This window comes from Anastrepha ludens, chromosome 5 (genome assembly GCF_028408465.1).
Source record: "Anastrepha ludens isolate Willacy chromosome 5, idAnaLude1.1, whole genome shotgun sequence".
Lineage (NCBI taxonomy): Eukaryota > Metazoa > Arthropoda > Insecta > Diptera > Tephritidae > Anastrepha > Anastrepha ludens.
The window spans coordinates 68290687-68309164 of record NC_071501.1 but is presented as its reverse complement, the minus strand read 5'-3'; the positions used below and the strand labels follow the sequence as shown (position 1 = coordinate 68309164).

Genomic DNA, 18478 nt, shown 5'->3' with positions numbered 1-18478 from the left:
CACCGCTCTTCTGTCTAGCAATGCTATTTGTTATATCCATTTTGCGGCCGTCAGCACCTGCTGGATTCTATTTTCTCATATTCCTGTTGAGTGGCTCGTACTGGGCCACCTATAATTCGCTGCGACGGTGAGTATAATTTTTGAGTTTTCTTTATTTCATGAAATATAGTAGCACTTGAAAGTATAAAATTACATCGTCTTCTTCTCCATATGTACACATTCGTATGCTTAGGGGATTCTCAGTACTGCTGCGTTTCCTAATGCTGGTGATCGCGTTACATTCGGTTTGTATCGTCGCATATCAAACGCCATGGGCCCAACACTATTTGAGTAGTGATAATTTAATTGCAAGGTAAGAAAAATTTATAAAAAAACATTTCATCTAATTCATCTTAAATTAAACTACTTTTTTTACAGATTAATCGGCCTGGAGCCATTGGTATTATCGTCTTGCGATCGCGATATACGCGTCATGAGCTATAACCTAAAATATAGCTTCGACTCCTTTATTCTTCCTATTTTAATGCTGTTAACATACTTTGTACTTGCGCTAACCGCTAAGTGCCTAAGCAATCCACATGTGAGTAGTAAATAAAATTAAAATAACAAACTATGATCATCATTCATATTATATGATGATACACGCATATAAAATTACATGCATACTTACCTAATACTTCTCGGGGGTCCTGTTTGCATTTTAACCAATTTCGTGGTTATTGTGTATTAACTAATCGACGAATGCACACTACAAACAACAATAAACGCATTTTCATAGTAAACAAAAAAATATCCTCTATACTTTATAACACAAATAATACCCCATCAAAAAGGCATTTGGCATTGTTTTGTCTTATATTTTTCTTACAGATAAACAAAAATTCGTATGTGAACTAATTTGACTAAAAAAGTTTTAACTTGAATTTCTTACTTTTCTTTCTTTTAATGCTGCTTTTGCGTCCAAACTACATACAATCCTCTTGCTGCTGCTCCGAAAAAATCCAATTCGAACGTAACACTTACAAAACTTTATTATTCGTATATTTAAAAATTAATTCTATCTACTTACGTATATTTTTGTATTATTAATATGACTTTTAAATTCTAAAATGAATTTGTAATTTTGTGCACTGCGTAATCTGACTTGCTTAGGTCACTGCAAAGCCCAAACCCACCAAGGGCCAATTAGAAAATGGTAGTAAATTAAATCGACAAATTTCGCGCGTAACGACACATTCATCGCGTAGTAGTAAGAAGGATAGTTGGTCACGTGCACAACGCCTGACTGTAAGCAAAAAAAACAAAAAAACAAATTTACACACACACACACACATTCACACACAGTCATGCATATAAATTTTATTATTAATATCAGAGTGTAAAAATGCAATGTAAATTTAAAACGATGACTTGGGAAGTACTTGTCTATTTTAGGGCTGTATACCATGCAGTGAGACCAATTATAGATCTACTTTTTTTAATGCGATCATCAGCTGTGTATAATATTTTGTAGCTCGGATTTTAAAGCAAAAAGTGATTCAAAGTTGGGACACTGGCTACATATGCATCTAATTTTAAGTACACGTACAATCTGTCTAATAGAAACGTGACCGCTATACATTCGAATCTATTTGACCAAATCAACTCTAACAAACTGCATTTATGAACTTATAATATAATATTTATTATACGTAATATAATATATTCAATAAATTTTATAGTCACCACCATTAGCTCTGATGAATTCACTTTTTCGAGTCATAGGTTAGGTTAGGTTAGGTTGAAGCGGTTGTCTTGTGGGGACACACTCAGGCTCATAGCCCATTGTGATGCCGCGTGGGGGAGCTTTCCCTATTTCTCCTAACACCATTGTGCGCTTTTAAAAAAAAAAAGATCTCCTATTTCTGCGGAACTGAAATCTTCCAATTCGTTGAAAAATTGTTTGCCTAGAATAGCAAATCTCCGTCTGGATAGAGCAGGACAATGGCACAGAAGGTGCAAGATTGTCTCCTCCTCTTCATCATCAAGACAACTTCTGCAGAAGTCGTGTGCTTACACACCCATCCTTTGGGCGTGCCTACCTATTAGGCAATGTCCCGTTATGACTGAAATCAGTGTGCTAAGACTGTGTTTATTTTGGCTTAGCAAAGATTCTGTGCATTTAGCACTAAGAGTCGGCCACAGTTGATGGGCGATTTTGCAGGTGGCTTCATTGCGCCATCTTGCGTTTGCTTTCCTTACGATTCCTTCAAGGATAAGTAGCTTACATGTTTGTAAGGGAATGCCTATGTTATTGTCTATGCACTCATCGGTCAACTTGGTGCCGAGTCTCGTTAGTTCATCGGCTCTACAGTTACCCTCAATGTCGCGCTGGCCAGGAACCCATATTATCCTTAGGCGAAATTACTCAGCCATCTCGTTAAGAGATGTGCGGCATTTCATGGCTACCTTGAAGGTTGTCGACTGCTTTGTGAGGGATTTTATCGCCGCCTGGCTGTCAGTGAAAGTGTAGATGTCATTTCCGGATATCGCATCACACTGTACCAGTGTCGCGGCTTTCGTTATTGCCATCAGTTCGGCCTGAAAGACACTACAGTAGTCGGGGAGCCGAAAACTGAAAGAGATCCCCAGATGCTCGGAATATACACCTCCGCCCACCCTGCCCTCGAGCTTTGAGCCATCTGTGTATACATGGATAGACACGCCCTGTCTTACATCGTTCCGTTCCCACTCTTCCCTTGAGGGTAGGAGGGTCGTGAACGATGTAATGGCAAGTGTGGGCGGGAGTGCATAGTCCACCAATCCGGGAATCTCCGAAGTGCCAACCAGGATTTTTCCGTGACCGTAGCTCTTATTTGACCACTTACTTAGAGTGTTCAGCCTTATTGCCGTGCTGCGCGCGATGTATTTTACCTGCGGATCTACCGGTAAGAAGTTTAATGTCGCATATAATGCTTTCGATGGTGTGGTTGACATCGCGCCAGTTATGAGAACAGATGCTAGTCTCTGAACCTTGTCAAGTTTTTTGATGTTCACCGCCTTCTCAAGGGCATTCCACCATATTACAATGCCATAGTAAAGAATAAGCCTAACCACTGCTATGTACAGCCAGTGTATCATTCTGGGTTCCAATCCCCATCTCTTTCCAATTAGCCTTCCGCAAGAGTACAACGCCATCATAGATTTGCGTACTCTATCTGCGACTGTGAGCGCCCAATTTAGCTTCCTATCCAGTACAAGTCCTAGATATTTCGCCTTTTCTGTTACTCTAAGTGGTTTCCCTCCTAGGAATATGTGTTTAAGAGCAGGTGTTTTATGTTTCCTGCTAAATAGTATCAGATCCGTTTTTTCCGGATTTACTTCAAGTCCTCGACTTTTACACCAAAGTGATGGTCTATTGCGGGATCTTTGTTGAAGATCGCATAAAGCTTTCGAGTCATACTTTCTGTTAATTTCTGCGTACGTCGTGGAAGTAATAAACTCCAATTCAGCCGAATTTACTTTGATTACTTTTTAGACCGTCCATATTTGTTTTTCTATGAGATTTTGCTTCACTAGTGCCCAACCACTTTCAACAGTCTTGGCATCAGGCGACTGTGCAGGGTAATCCAACATTTCAATACCATTTTGCTATTTCCACTCTATACACCTTCGCCTTCTATGCTCGCGGTCGTTGGCTAGTTCATCTAAATGTCTTCGCAGCTGATGAGTAAATTTTATTCATCAAAACTGCATTCAAATTGGTGATAAATACAAATAAACGGCCTAATTATGGTGAAAATATTTCAAAGGTGAACTCTTTAGCACATCGTTCTTCGGCTCTGCCCGAATTTGACAGAATCAGCTGATGGGCTGACGTCACCTGAGGGGTGTTTACAAAAAAACTGAGATTGTGTTGGTGATTTACGGAAAAAATCAACGAATGGCACTTCGTTGCCGCTTGAACAACGTCTGATTGGACGAGTGGAATATGTGTAAAATTATCGTGCAGAATTTGGCTGCTGAATCGCCACGTGACGTGGCAGCCAAAGTTCCCCTCACACTTTTCTTTTTCACCATAGCTAAACAGCAAACCTGGTATTCTATCAGCCTTGCGGCCAAAAACTTTTTCTGAGAAGCAGCCCCAAACACGAATCTTAACAGGATGTTTAACACTTCGTTGAAGTTGTCGTTTATCAGCTGTACACCAGGACGAACCGTGAATATTACGTTTGCCCAATTTCGTTGTGAATTTATCTACAGAGAGCTATGAGAGCTGCGGTTTTTTTTTTCAAAGTGCTCCGGATTTGAGGTCTTCTGCACGTAATCGTCCTCCACTCGTGTCTTTAGATGCATTAGTACCACTTTTCCTTAATTTTTTCAACTTCTCGCAACGATAAGTTCGGCTTTATCACAAATACTGTAAATCAATGACCCGATCTTGCCTTATAGAGATATTTTTTGCCTTTGGGCTCTCATTATGGAAAAAAATAATGGTTCAGCATGCGCCAATAAGAGACATCGCCCACGTAAATTGCTTGCCCTGGATGTTTAAAAAACAAAAATGCTTCAATTACTCCACTACTTGACAATGCACTCCAAACCGTCACATTGTGGCTGTTGATGTTTTAATATATGGACGAATAAATTCCGCCGCCGTAGCCGAATGGTTTGCTGCGTGACTACCATTCGGGAGTGCGTAGGTTCGAGTATCCGTGCATGAATAACAAATAATAGAAAATCCGATTGGATTTATGCCACGAAAAAGCTCCTCATAAAAAACCGTCTGCCGTTCGGAGTCGGCTTAAACCTGTAGGTCTCTCCATTTGTGGAACAAAATCAAGACACGCACAACAAGCAGAAGGAAGAGCTCGACCAAATACCTAACAGAAGTATACGCGGCAATCATTTATTTATTTTTTTTGGTTATTCACATTTGCATTTAAACGAATATGGGCTTCGTCAATCCAAATGTTACTTTTCGCCATACCAAATCGCTCCAACATCACCTCGCAGAAATTTCCACGCTAATTGTAATCGTTAGGCACTTGCACGATTTGAGTTTTAAAATAGTGGAGTCTAAGATACTTCCTCAATATTTCAAGCACAATAGTTCTCTTGCTCACGGACTGACTCGGATTATTATGCAGCGACGAGCTCAATATTTTCAATTGTTCTCTTTGTCTGGCTGGATCACGGTCGTGGGCTTGTTACCTGGAACCTTGGCACTCATGAGCGAACCAATACCTTCACTTAAGGCATCCCGTTAACGTCGAATATTGTAACGTCACACACTGTTCACCCGTCCACTGCGACTAAATAACACGCACAAATAACGACGCGGGAGAAGCTCTAAATTTATAGCCTAATTAACGATATTTCTCAATCACTTCAACCTCACACTTTATTATACCTATTAAAATTTATTGGACTATAAAATTACATTCCCAGACTGCAAGTTCTGAAAGTAGAAAGTTTTGACATGAGAGAATTCATAGGGATACGAATGAATTGTGATTAGGGCGCTGTCTACTTGTATAAGTATGTTAAAGAGGGATCATCGAACTAAGTTTTGTGTGCTACGAATTTCATATAGAAACTTTCTTTTCCTTTATTTTTAACATTTTCTTTGACAAACAAAGGAAATGTTCCCCTTATTTGGATATAAGATATCCTAAAAACCCAAACCAAAAATTTTAAACTTGCAGATGACCCTGTGTACATAACAGTACAGACAGCTCTGGTAGCTAAATGTTGTCAGCTGTTTCAATAACCCAATTGCCATAGAAATGCTTGATATTACTGCACTGGTTGATATAACTACAGTTGTGGTGTTGGTGGATATAGGACATTACCCATAAATATCTGTTTTCACATAAATATTAAATTATAATAAAAAATACAATATAAACTAATTATATAAAAAGAATAAAACCTAAATCGGAAAATTATAATTTACAAACTAGCAAAAACACTCTAAAATGTCAATTTTATATTTCAACATTTTTCTGAAATATATTTGGAAATGTTTGACAAAGTAAAAAATTCTCACTATTTTACGCTAGATGTTTAGGGAGCCATATCTCACGATGTATGTATACATTAGTTTAGATTACTTACTTATAAATATGCATATTGTACTATACGGCGATGGGTGAAATGGTGGCATTAGGATTCGAAAAAGTTCTTCTTCAGTTTTGTGACTGTGTCTTACAGTCTTCCAAAATAAGGCCGGTAAAAATAAAATTTGATGAAAAAATCGTACTAAAAAGTAAAAAAAAAACACAAATTTTAGTGGCTGGAAAAAACTTTGTGCTACTAATGGGCCCAATACAGTATCGAATTCAATAGCTAAACAGTTGTACCAACAAAACTACTAGAACGGCTACCAATCGTCGAAAATGTTGTTAAAATCATGGGCATTGCTGACTTGGGCCGCATATCAACACTTATTTCATTGCCCAGACTTTTAGTTAGAAACCTTTTCAAAACCATTTGCATAGAGAATGATTTCATCGCCTAAACAAAGCGGAATACATGTAAACCTTTTACTTCGGAGGTTAGGAAACATCGATGTTTCATTCAGCTTAAAAAAATATTTTTATACGTTTATCTAAAGGCATAATTTGCCACGTCGATGTATGAAATTTTAGCGAATGTGTTGGGTATGCGAAAAAATGTATGAATTCATACTTCGCTGTTGGCGTTGCGAAATTAATTTTATGCTTTAGTTCACCTACACCTGTGTTCAAAGCTTTTATTATTTATTTAATTTTAATATTTTTTTTTATAAAATTATAGTTCATACTACAACAAAACCATACAATTCCAAGTTGCAAACTTTACACAAAGTTTTAAAAAGTTCAAAAAAATTTTATAAAAATTTCAAAAAGTTTGCAGTGGTGTAGCCATTTAATTTTTAATATAAATTCGTGTTAGTTTAAAGTAACTCAGAAAAAAGTAGATCAAAATTTTTATATTGTGCCAATTAAAGCACCTCACCACTCGAATTGATTTTTGACAATTGTTTGTTTTTATTGACGGCGTTATGAAAGTTCTTCTATAAAATGAATGCTCGAAATTTTTTATATCTACAAAATTATAAAGACACAACTCAAAAAATATTTTCAAGAAATAACGCGATTTTTGAGTCACTTCAAACTTAAGATATTGAATAAGAAATAAAACTGATTAAGGGGATATATAATAGGACTATGAATAAGTTCGTGCGGTTTTTTTTCGAAATTTGAAACTTTATTGACGTAAAATGGTTACAAATTTAATATTCAAAATATTGTCCATCGCTTACTACTACTTTTTCCCATCTTTCTGGCAATTCACGGATTCCCTTTGTGAAAAATTCGGTCGGTTTTGCCGCAATCCACGAATCGATCCATTTTTTGACTTCATCGTAATTACGGAAGTGCTGGTCAGCCAGGCCATGTTGCATCGATCGGAAGAGATAGTAATCGGATGGCGCAAGGTCTGGACTATACAGCGGGTGGGGTAGGACATCCCATTTGAGCGTTTCTAAGTATGTTTTGACCACTTGTGCAACATGTGGCCGAGCATTGTCATGTTGCAAAATAACTTTGTCGTGTCTATCGGCGTATTGCGGCCGTTTTTCTCGCAGTGCTCGGCTCAAACGCATCAATTGTCGTCGGTAGACATCCCCCGTAATCGTTTCATTCGGTTTCAGTAGCTCATAATACACAACACCCAGCTGGTCCCACCAGATACACAGCATAACCTTCAGGCCATGAATATTCTGCGCCGACGTCGATGTTGAAGCATGGCCAGGGTATCCATACGTTGCCCGACGTTTTGGATTGTCGTAATGGACCCACTTTTCATCGCCAGTCACAATTCGATGCAAAAAACCCTTTCTTTTGTGCCGTTGAAGCAGTTGTTCGCATGCCATAAAACGGCGTTCAACGTCTCTTGGCTTCAATTCATACGGCACCCAATGGCCTACCTTTCGGATCATTCCCATGGCTTTTAAACGTTTGGAAATGGTTGATTGATCAACTCCCAAAGTTTTTGCAACCTCTTCTTGCGTTTGAGCCGGATCTTGATCGAGCAATTCCTCCAATTCGGTATCCATGAACTTTGGCGGCGCACCCTCGCGTTCTTCGTCTTCCAAACCAAAATCACCACTTTTAAAGCGTGCAAACCACTTCTGGCACGTTCGCTCAGATAGAGCATGCTCACCATAAACTTCCACCAAGATACGATGACTTTCGGCTGCTTTTTTCTTCATATTAAAATAATGAAGAAGAATTCCCCGCAAAAACACATTATTTGGCACGAAATTCGACATTTTCAAGTGTGGTAAAAATATTGTTGTTTACGCTTCAAATAAAAAACTTATTTTGACGTTTGTGCCTTACGACAGTAGCTCTCCAATGAATGTTTGGAAATGTGGATCGATGGAATAATAATCAAGTTACGCCATCTGTTGTAAAACCGCACGAACTTATAAATAGACCTATTACCTTGTGAGCCCGCAAAAATGGACGATTGTTATAATTTTTTTTTAAACATGTTTTAGAACTTTTATTCAAATGAGGCATATATCATATCTCGAAGAATACATTTTGATGTTTTTATTTAATAAAAATTATGAAACCACTTTGCACCAAAAAAACGATTTTTGAGGGGTTGAAAAATTAAAAAAAAATTAATTCCAGCGAACTATGCAAATATTTATAAAAAGTTAACCGTTCAGATTCACGAGGTTGTAACTTCGAATGATAAAAAAAAAAGTTTATGCAAATCGGTCAAATAGTTTTTGATAAATATTCACCACGACGGTAATGTTCAAAAAACACGACTTCGAGATAGTCGCGTCTAAAGTTGTGCGTGCACTTCATTTATGGATAAGGTCGCGCGCTTCCACGGTCTGTAACTTTCGTTCTAGTGCTCCGATCTTTATGATTTTATGAATTTATATTTTTAAGATGATGCACTTTTAGAATAGGCCATAAAAAATGTTCGATTTTTTAGTCCAACACAAGGTATATAACCCCTTAAGAAGTTTAAAATTTTTATATTTTTAATAAACATTTCTTAAGTTTTTTTTAAATTTTGTACAAAGCTTGCAACTTTAAATGGTATGGTTTGTGTTGTAGTATAAACTGTATTTTTATAAACAAATAAAAAAGTTATAATATTATAGAAACAGTAAATACATAGTCAAGACATTGTAATACATCGCGCTGCTATTTTTCTACCCACTGGTGTATATCTACATATTTCACTGTCGTGTGTATATATGTGAACGCAGAAAAGCCTGATCCGAAGTTATAGCTACAGCCGTGGCTAAAAGTATTAGGCACCCCTTTAATTACTGAATTTTTTCGTTCTACAATATGAAGTGATGATCTTTTATTAATAAATCAGTGCAAATAAAAGGTATTATCCTCTGGGGCATGCTGCATACAAGGTGCAAAGGTTCATTCGTCATTCTTCGCTTAACAATCGTCACACCAGGCTTGCCAAATACCTGTAGGAAAGGAAAAACAAATCATTTTATAAGATTTGTGGTATTTCCTCGAAACTGGAAAATCCCAAAATATTTTAAGTACACCTTTAAAAATGCAACTTCTAAGACTTTACGCACCAAATGTACCCTTGCTTTTCCCACAAAGCAATTTATTATTGTAATCAAAAGTTAAACACACTAATGACACATTTACAAAAAGCAATGAACATTTTGGTGTTGCTGTATTTGAAATATTGCCTACATTTAAAATGACTCGTATTTTAGTGGGGTGCCTAATACTTTTAGCTAAGGCTGTATTCAGGTATATGTATATGTAATATATGTTTCGTGTGTATATGTATATTTCGTGAATACCCATGACCGATTCCAGTTTTACTCAGAAAAACGTTTAAAAATTTCATGAAGAGTGTGTAATATATTATATTTTAGTTATTACTTTTATTATGTATTAAAAACATGTAAAATAATATCTTAAGTTAAATTTTAGTGCTGAAATGTAAAATATAATATTCCTACCTGAACTTTCTCCTCACAACCTTTTATTTTCATACTATAATTTATATATCTGTAATACTCTGTTTGAGTAAAGTGTGGCACAAATACAAGTTCCTTTACAAAATGATAAAAAAAAATGCAAAATACAAACTGCCTCAACAACACAACACTAGCTTTGAAAAAACCGTATTTACAATATTTCCTTAAGTTATTCAAGCGAAAAGCGATTAATTTCATTCCATGCAGGTGTCGTATAGTACTCATGATTTCTCTAATAAATGCAGCGGGGAAAATCTATCGGTGCCAAAACAATTTAAAATCCTTGAAGGAACTTGTTCTTGGACCACCCTATGTAGGCTATACTTTGTTTTCCCTTTCTTTGCCCGCTGTGAGTTGTAAGTTTTTTTATCAGTTGATTTAGCCAGATTTAGTTATTAAAAACATTTGCTCGAAGGCCACAGAGATCCATCGGCTTCTCCCTTACAATCCCTACATGTCTGTTAACTATTCTGTTGTATTAGCGATCCGCTGTAGTGAGTGGTTATCGACCTAAAAGGCCCGATCGCAGTCTTACTATACAAAAAACACACAGCAGCAAATTGCATAATGCCTACCAATAATGCCGCCATCCCGATTTTCTGGGTCTGGACTTGAAAAATCCTTAAGCAGTCCAGAAGTGTGCGAGCTAAGGACAATATCAGATTCCAGTAGTAAATTCAGCACGAGGTTTCATCATAGCAGAGGTGATAAGATCCCACTCTGTGCAATGTCTCGCATAGCCGTTTTCTATAAGAGTATTTCACCAATTTATAAGTAATTGTAAACATTTCTGCTCGTCGATATATCGATGTAATGAATAGTCAACTGATTTCAATAGCGGAGTGGAAGTGCGTCTTTACATTGTTAGACGCACCTACCGCATTTAGAAGGGCTGCCATATGCCAAGGGTGTAATCCATATGTCTTATGTCAATATTCCCAATAGTTTCATGCAATGTTGGCTAAATCCAACTACCCCAGCGGTAGGCATATCGGGTATTGCTGTATTTTTCGGGAGTAAGTCGTGCAGCCGCCGTACCCGCCCGATTATGTGGGCTCGAAATCCACAGCAACTAGGCATGAAGCAGTCAAATGATAGGAAAGGTTTTTTCTAATAACACTCACCTCTCGACGGATAATGACGAACCATTGAGAGTATTTCTATCATAAAAAACTATCGGTCCAATAAAAACTAAATAACTAACTAAGACCGCACGTGCTCTGTAGCCTTAAGGAGTCTGCCCATTACTTTGAAGAGATACAATTAGAAGCTGATAGGCCAATTCAATTCAATTGGAATTAAATGGTGGCGATGGTAAACCTCCGAGTGTATTTCTGCCATGAAAAAGGTCCTCATAAAAACCTATCTGCCGTTCGGAGGCGCCATAAAACTGTAGGTCCCCCCATTTGTGGAACAATATCTAAACGCACACCACAAATAGAATAAGATGCTGGGAAAGGCTCAAGGCACTCAACGCACTTAACAATCGATTTATTGCAATATTAAAGTCACCATAGATGCCATATGGCCAGATTTATTGATAAAAGTTGTCAAAAATTCGATTGATTGAATAGATCATGTACCCGTAGCCGCGGCGGACATGCGCCGGATATCATATCAAAAAATAGATGCCATGAATTTTATCTACCAGCCTATAATAAAAAAACAATTAATTTCAACAATATTTCTGTCATTTTAAGTTCTCAAGCTCTTAAACAAACACCCGATATGTATACATATAATATTTAAATATAGGCATAAACACCACCCAATATATACATATATAGACGAGTATATTAGTTTGGGGAAAAAGAAATCCATTATTTTCTCGGAAGATGGCTGCAGTGATCGATATCTCGTAAAGTATCGACCAAACAGATTAAAGTTGATGTTCGTTGTCAAGGTGACATTTAACACTAAAAAAATTATTCTGCTGTTTTTTGTTTGTTCTATTCAGTTGTGAGTTACATGGTGTTAAGAATGGAATTCAACAAAGAGAAAATTCGGTACATTTTACAGTTTTTCTGTGGTAAAAGTGTAAATGCAAGCCAGACCGCTAAAATTGTAAATGGTGTTTACGGTGCCGATAATGTAACAGCTAATTACGTGCAATTTTGGTTTCGTCGATTGCGTTCAGGCATTTTTGATGCTAAGGAAAATGTCGATAATGTCGATAAAATTATAGAAATGATCGAAGTTGAGCGGCATGTTAGTAGTCCTAGCATCGCCAAAACGCTTTTTCCCCAAACTATTATATTCAATTAATTATATAATTATAATGAAATACTATTTTTTTGAATTAATTTTATGAACTGCTTTTACTTTCTTAATTTAGATTCTCAATCAATTGCATTTTAACTATTTCACTGTTTTACTAAACTTTTGCAGCGTAGTTGGCTTTTTATTTTACAAGAAAGATATATTTATTTTACGATAAAAACATATTTACTTTTATTGGCTTATCTTTATCCTCAACCCACTTCTTTCCCTTTCCACTTACTCCCAGCACCTTTTCAATATAAACTTTTTTTCGAAATTTTGAAAATCTTTCAAAAATTCTTCTGCACACTTTGATTGCTTTCAATTGCATTTATTTTAAGTTTATGCTTTTCTACTTTTACTTTAGGTTTCGTTACGTCGTGACCAACGTCCAAAAAGTACTATCGAACCGACTGAGACGACACCTGTACGTAAACTAACCTGTGTGTTAAATAAAAAAATATAAACCATCTAAAATTTGTTATAAAACTTCATCTCTATAACCAATTAACTCCAGCATTTAATATAAGTGTTTAACTTGTTTGTCTAAAATTCATGTCATCCTTGTTCAAGGAGTATTCTTAGCAAAGAAAGTCGGTTCCTAATTACACCTACGTGTCCTAGTAGATATACATCCACGCATACATAATATAATCATAGATCATTCTGTTTATGTAGTAAAATTTCACTTTGAGGAGTGTTTTTAGCGTTTAACGAAATAAAGCTGATTTTCGAAGATTGTTTAAGGTTTTTCGACAGTTTTTCTATACGAAAAAGCTTTTACTATTTGCAAAATTAGCTTTATTTTCTCTATTTTTTTCTCTGGGTTGGTGTCGGATTAATATTTGTACATACATTTCTAAGTAGAAGTTACCAATTATAACTATTTAGTAATTATTTCATGTTTCCTAATAAATATTTTTTAAACTGTTCTATTTTCCTACTTATATAGTTCAGTAAAAAATGAAAGTTGTGCTTTACGCTAATTTTTTCACTGACGCGGGAAATATTATTAATTAACATTCTTTCATAACGTTCTTCTCAGCTGATTTCATCTGCTCATTGATTTCATCCATTTTGTCTAATTGTCTAATGCCTTTCTCCAATGGTTCACTAATTAATATTTTCATTGTGTTTGTTAATGAGCGTTTATTAAATTGTAATCCCCTTTGTCTATGGTCTAACTGCTTGTTCTATTGCATTTCAGATGTTTCTTCGAATTAATATTAAATGAAATTAATTATTGTTTTTATTTTCTCATCCAATTCATCTATCAGCTGGTGAAGCGGTTACGCAAAAGTGATGCCAGAGAGGTTTCAAGCGATGAAATTGCACTGGAAACGCGGTTGTCGCCCCAATCGGCCGATATTTTTACCAATACAATATGTGATCAGATATGCTACGGCTTTATAAGCATTGGCCAGTTTATATACCAAAATAGCTACATTTTCACAAATATCTCAATGATGGTGAGTTTGAAAAAATATCTTCATACGAATATTACATTTTTAGATCTAGAAAAATTGTTTTGAGGAAAATCATTCACAGCAAAAATTGGTTTTGTATTAATATTTTTTTTTTAAGCTCAAGGGCGGGCTCAATTATTTCTTCAGTCCTATCTTCTGGACTGAAAATGGAGGTATTCATGAGTTATCGATTATCTCACAACAAAAACTTAACATTATTCACAATATTAGGTGCCTTCGATTCGCCACTTCTCTGCTCGCTATGTTCGGGCTCTGCTCACTTGACGAAAAATTTGCATGTGTAAGCAACAAGAAAGTTATTGAGCAAGATTTGCCGCTAGCGAGTATGCACCTCAGGGATGATGGAATATAAGGTTGCTTCTGCCGAATTCGCTGTGTCATCAGCTCCATGAATAAACAAACAAAAGTAAGGGGAATTATTTTTTTGTGAAGAGGAAGAGTAAGCGAAAGCAATAGAAACTACCAAACACAAGAAATTATACACAACATTTTTGCCACGGCGCCATCCGTATAAAAACGCAAAAAAACTGCATTTGGAGGTTCTACAGGGCCCGCCATCTATCGTTACGGATTTGAACTAGGTATTATTTGAAGAATGGTAACACTTGGCTGTCATCTGATTTGAGAGAAAATTAGTTTTATTCTTCCGCTGAACGAAAATGGTTGTGTATACGCTCAAAGAACGCTGGGAAATATTGCGACATTACTTTGAAAATCATGGTAATGTTGCAGAATGTGTACGAAAATTACGTACGGCAATGGGAAGAAGAAAAGCACCGAATGAAGCGTATGTGCGGAGCGCGTTACCAGGCCATGTTGAACGAATTTTTGTTCCGAGAAATTGAAGAGGAGGACATTGGTGGCATTTGGTTCCAACAAGATGGCGCTACTTGCCACACAGCGAATGCTACGATCAATCTTTTGCGCACTGTCTTCGAAGATCGCATTATCAGCCGAAATTCTGATATCGTTTGATGGGATGGTTCATGGCTAGCCGAGGCAGCCATATGAATGAAGTTGTGTTCCATCATTAACCGGAAGGATTGTACTTCAAAATAAAAAAAACAGTTTGGAAAAATATTGAATAGTTTCTTTTTTATAGCATTCCGTAATTTTATATGGCGGAACCTATATATTCATTTCTGCTTTCACAATTAAACACGCGTTACTTCGTTTTCATTAGTTGGCTTAGTTCCACAAATCACAATATTTCCGAGCCATTCACTGAATTTTCACACTCTCTTTCAAGCGAGATTCATTAAACCGCGTTTATACACTGAGACTTTTGTTGATTTAACTTTCGGAATACTCTTTTGATGTTCGCGTCCTATTGCAATTGTTAGTTTTTAGTCTAGACACAACCAACAATAACATTGAGGAGAACGAGAATACAAAGCGTGAGCGTTATAAATAATGAGTTGAAGCAGTTGCGTCGTCTATTCGCTTGCTAATGCTCGGTGAATCGACGAGGCCTATTGTTTCACTATCCCTCTATACACCTATCTGTATGCATAGTTACTAGGGCGGAGGGAAATTTTTTTTGTCCAGATGCCACTTGCGGCATTTGTCAATAAAATCAAGGCAATTAGGCTACGAGCAAAATTTTCTAAAATAATACTTCACTTTAACACTACACAACGATTTCAAAGCTGCTTCTAAAGTAGCCTTCAAGGTAAGTAGCCTCCTCTATAGATAAGGTTACAGATATCTTGTTTACCTGCACACCCCCATAATGAGTTGTCTCGAGGCGCGACTCTATTTTAAAGTAATATCAGAACTAAACGAGGGCTGCGGCACTGCTGAAATGTGTTCCTCACCAAAAACTCTTTCACAATGGGCTAGGAATAAGCCTATGCGTTGTCGGAGTGCGCGATCCAGTCGCTATCAGCAAGTTCGGGCCTCACACGGAAAATACGCTTCTGCAGACATTGCAGGCTGCCAACATAAGACTATACTGTTACTGCTCAACAGGAATATTTTAACGTTTTTCAAGAAGCAAATGTCGAACAAAACAAAAACCTTTAACTTTGCCCTCAGTCGCGACGTATACATCCTCGTTTTCAACGGGCGCTGCTCAACTTTTCCTGCGTTTCCATTTCTGCGTTTGTTTGCGGGTCTCGAGATCGTACTCATATATGTATACAGGTAACTTTTGTGACTACCGACTCATCCAAATTTTTCAGGACGTCACTACAACAGTTGTTTCGAAAACAATGCATTAAACACAAAACAAACTACGACTTCAACTAATTGAAGTAAAGAAGGATCCCCTTTTTACACGTGAAGATTTTTGCCAAGTGCCAAGTTGTAACTAAATTCTTAATTGCGCATGCGTATATGAATGCAAATCTTAATACGAATGAGAGCATCCATGCGAATGCGTATAAGACGAAACATTCAAATCAAAACCTAATTACTGATAAGAATGCTGACATCTTCACCGATTTATATTTTGTTATATTTTTCGAAAGTAGAGCTCGACCTGCACCCACTTAACTACCTTGGTTCTACGTTCTTTGTCTTATTGAGAAATATTGCATTCTGGAAGATAAGTTTTGCATCAGATTAGGGCCTGTGAGCAGATCAATGATCTATGTTAGTCCACTGCTGATCTACTCTATTCGTCTGACCTAAGGTTTTTGGAAACACATTCCGGTATAAAAAACCAAACCAGTATTAAATTCGATACTGCAATTTTGAATTATTATTATTCTTATATTTCACATTTCATTTTCATATATTTTTTATTGTTTTCTGTGCTTCTAGACTTGGTCCATCGTCTATCACAGTTGGCTGACATTCGTCCTGTTACTGTGGGCCAACATACTCTGGATGATTCCCAATCAGCGTAAAGCCATGATGCGTTCCAGCCCCTTTATCGTGTGTTATGCTGAATTACTACTGATAGCCCAATACATTTATGGCATGAACCTGAAAAACGACGAATTACCCTCCAAAGTTGACGTAAGCAAATTGATATTTGAGCGATTCCATGTCAAGTGATCCAAATATGTACCGGCATGGTCTTAGATTTATCTGAAAATGGGTATATTTTTAAGCTCGAGTATAATTAGAAGTAAACTGAAAGAAAGATTTGAGAAAAGTTCAATAATTTACAGATTTGTTCAATGTGGAAAATTGTGAATTTGTTATTTGTTGAACCAAACACATTTTTTGAAAAGTACATATATTTTAACCTAATTACAAAAATTATATAAATAATAAATTATAAAAATTTTCAATATTTAGTGAACCTCAAAATTATAAAAGTTTTTCCGAAGTTTTATTCAGTTTACTCTTAAAAAGCCTACAAATAAATCAATTTTGAGAAAAATTTCAGGCCATGAATCACTAGACATGGAATCGCTCATATTTAATATTTTTCATACAATTTGCTTTTACCTATTACTTCTGCATTACTAAATTTGTTTCCATTTTTTCCTCCCGCAGACCGCTGGCATCAATTTACAGCAAATCGGCCTCGAGCGTCCACAAGACCATGGCACACATCCGTGTGTGGCACTAATTGTGAAGACTCTTTTTCTACTTATGTTTTGGGTTACATCAAGACAGTTTTTCCAAGAGAAATCTGAGGAAAAGCGTAATAAGCATAGAACACCGCTCGCAATGGCACTCGAAACTATCGATTCAGAAACCTCCGTTGAATCGGCACGCAAACATACATCGAAATTTCTTAAGAAAATCGGTGATATCGTCAAAAATCTCTTGGTCCGCTTATGGATTTGGATGTTAGTTTTGGTGATCTTCTTGTGCGCTATGACTGGCAAATTTATGACCGGCTTTCGCATATGCTACATGGCGCTATTTCTCTTCTTCTTACTCGTCTTCCAATCATCATCGAAGGTGTGGGTTAAGGTGATGTATGGCTTTTGGCTATTCATCATCTTCTACGCCATGTCCATGCTGATTCTTATTTATACCTATCAATTCGACAAATTCGATCAATATTGGTATGAGTATTTGAATATATCACAAACCCTGTGAGTATGAAACAAGTGGGGGCATATAAAATATAATAATTTATATGCCATAATGAAATAATTTGCATTTATATTATATTTTCTTTCTCAGACAAAACGACATCGGACTGGAGCGTTACAAAACCAAAGACCTTTTCCTGCATCTGGTCTCACCAACACTAATCGTTGTACTAACAGTCATTCAAGTGCATTATTTTCATCGTCGTTTCATAGAATCGCTACAAGAGCGTGAAGTAACTGCTGAGTCACATGAAGAAAGAGATAGCCAAAACCAAGTTGATGATAGAAAGGAATCTAAATCCGACGGAATTAGTAATGATGCTACGAAATTGTTGGTTTCATCCCTAAAACGTTTACGCAATATTACCAGGCATTATTTTATAGTTTCCAAGAAATTGTTCTGGCGCTTCTTGGAATTACACATTATTAAAGCCGTTTATGTGACAGCCTTTGTGTGTGCCGTTAGTCAGGTAAGAATATGAAAATTTGAATTAACTTTGAGATGTACGTTAATTATGTTGAAAATTTGTTGCTTTGAAAAGTGAACTCTAAATACTATGTGAATTATTATTTATGTAAAACGCAGTAAGATTCCGAAACTCGATTTGTTTCTTCGAAATATTTGTTTCAATTAATACAGCGCCTAGCAGATCCTGTATGAAATGGAAATAAATTGTCTATTCAAAACGGTTCACGAATGCAGTGCATAAATG

General features: G+C 36.5%; 1 protein-coding gene across 6 annotated transcripts in view; it reads left to right on the top strand.

Moving 5' to 3' along the window:
- Positions 1 to 18478, top strand: part of LOC128864934 (piezo-type mechanosensitive ion channel component) — a 167495-nt gene that overhangs the window by 87235 nt on the left and 61782 nt on the right. For 5 of the 6 annotated variants that reach the window (XM_054104710.1, XM_054104712.1, XM_054104711.1 and 2 more), the window contains exons 6-13: positions 1 to 127; positions 233 to 352; positions 418 to 580; positions 12645 to 12704; positions 13555 to 13746; positions 16531 to 16728; positions 17215 to 17765; positions 17857 to 18235. In XM_054104710.1, coding sequence (XP_053960685.1) covers positions 1 to 127; positions 233 to 352; positions 418 to 580; positions 12645 to 12704; positions 13555 to 13746; positions 16531 to 16728; positions 17215 to 17765; positions 17857 to 18235 — 1790 coding nt within the window. The remainder of the gene's footprint in view (positions 128 to 232; positions 353 to 417; positions 581 to 12644; positions 12705 to 13554; positions 13747 to 16530; positions 16729 to 17214; positions 17766 to 17856; positions 18236 to 18478) is intronic. The other variant, XM_054104709.1, reaches the window with a different exon arrangement.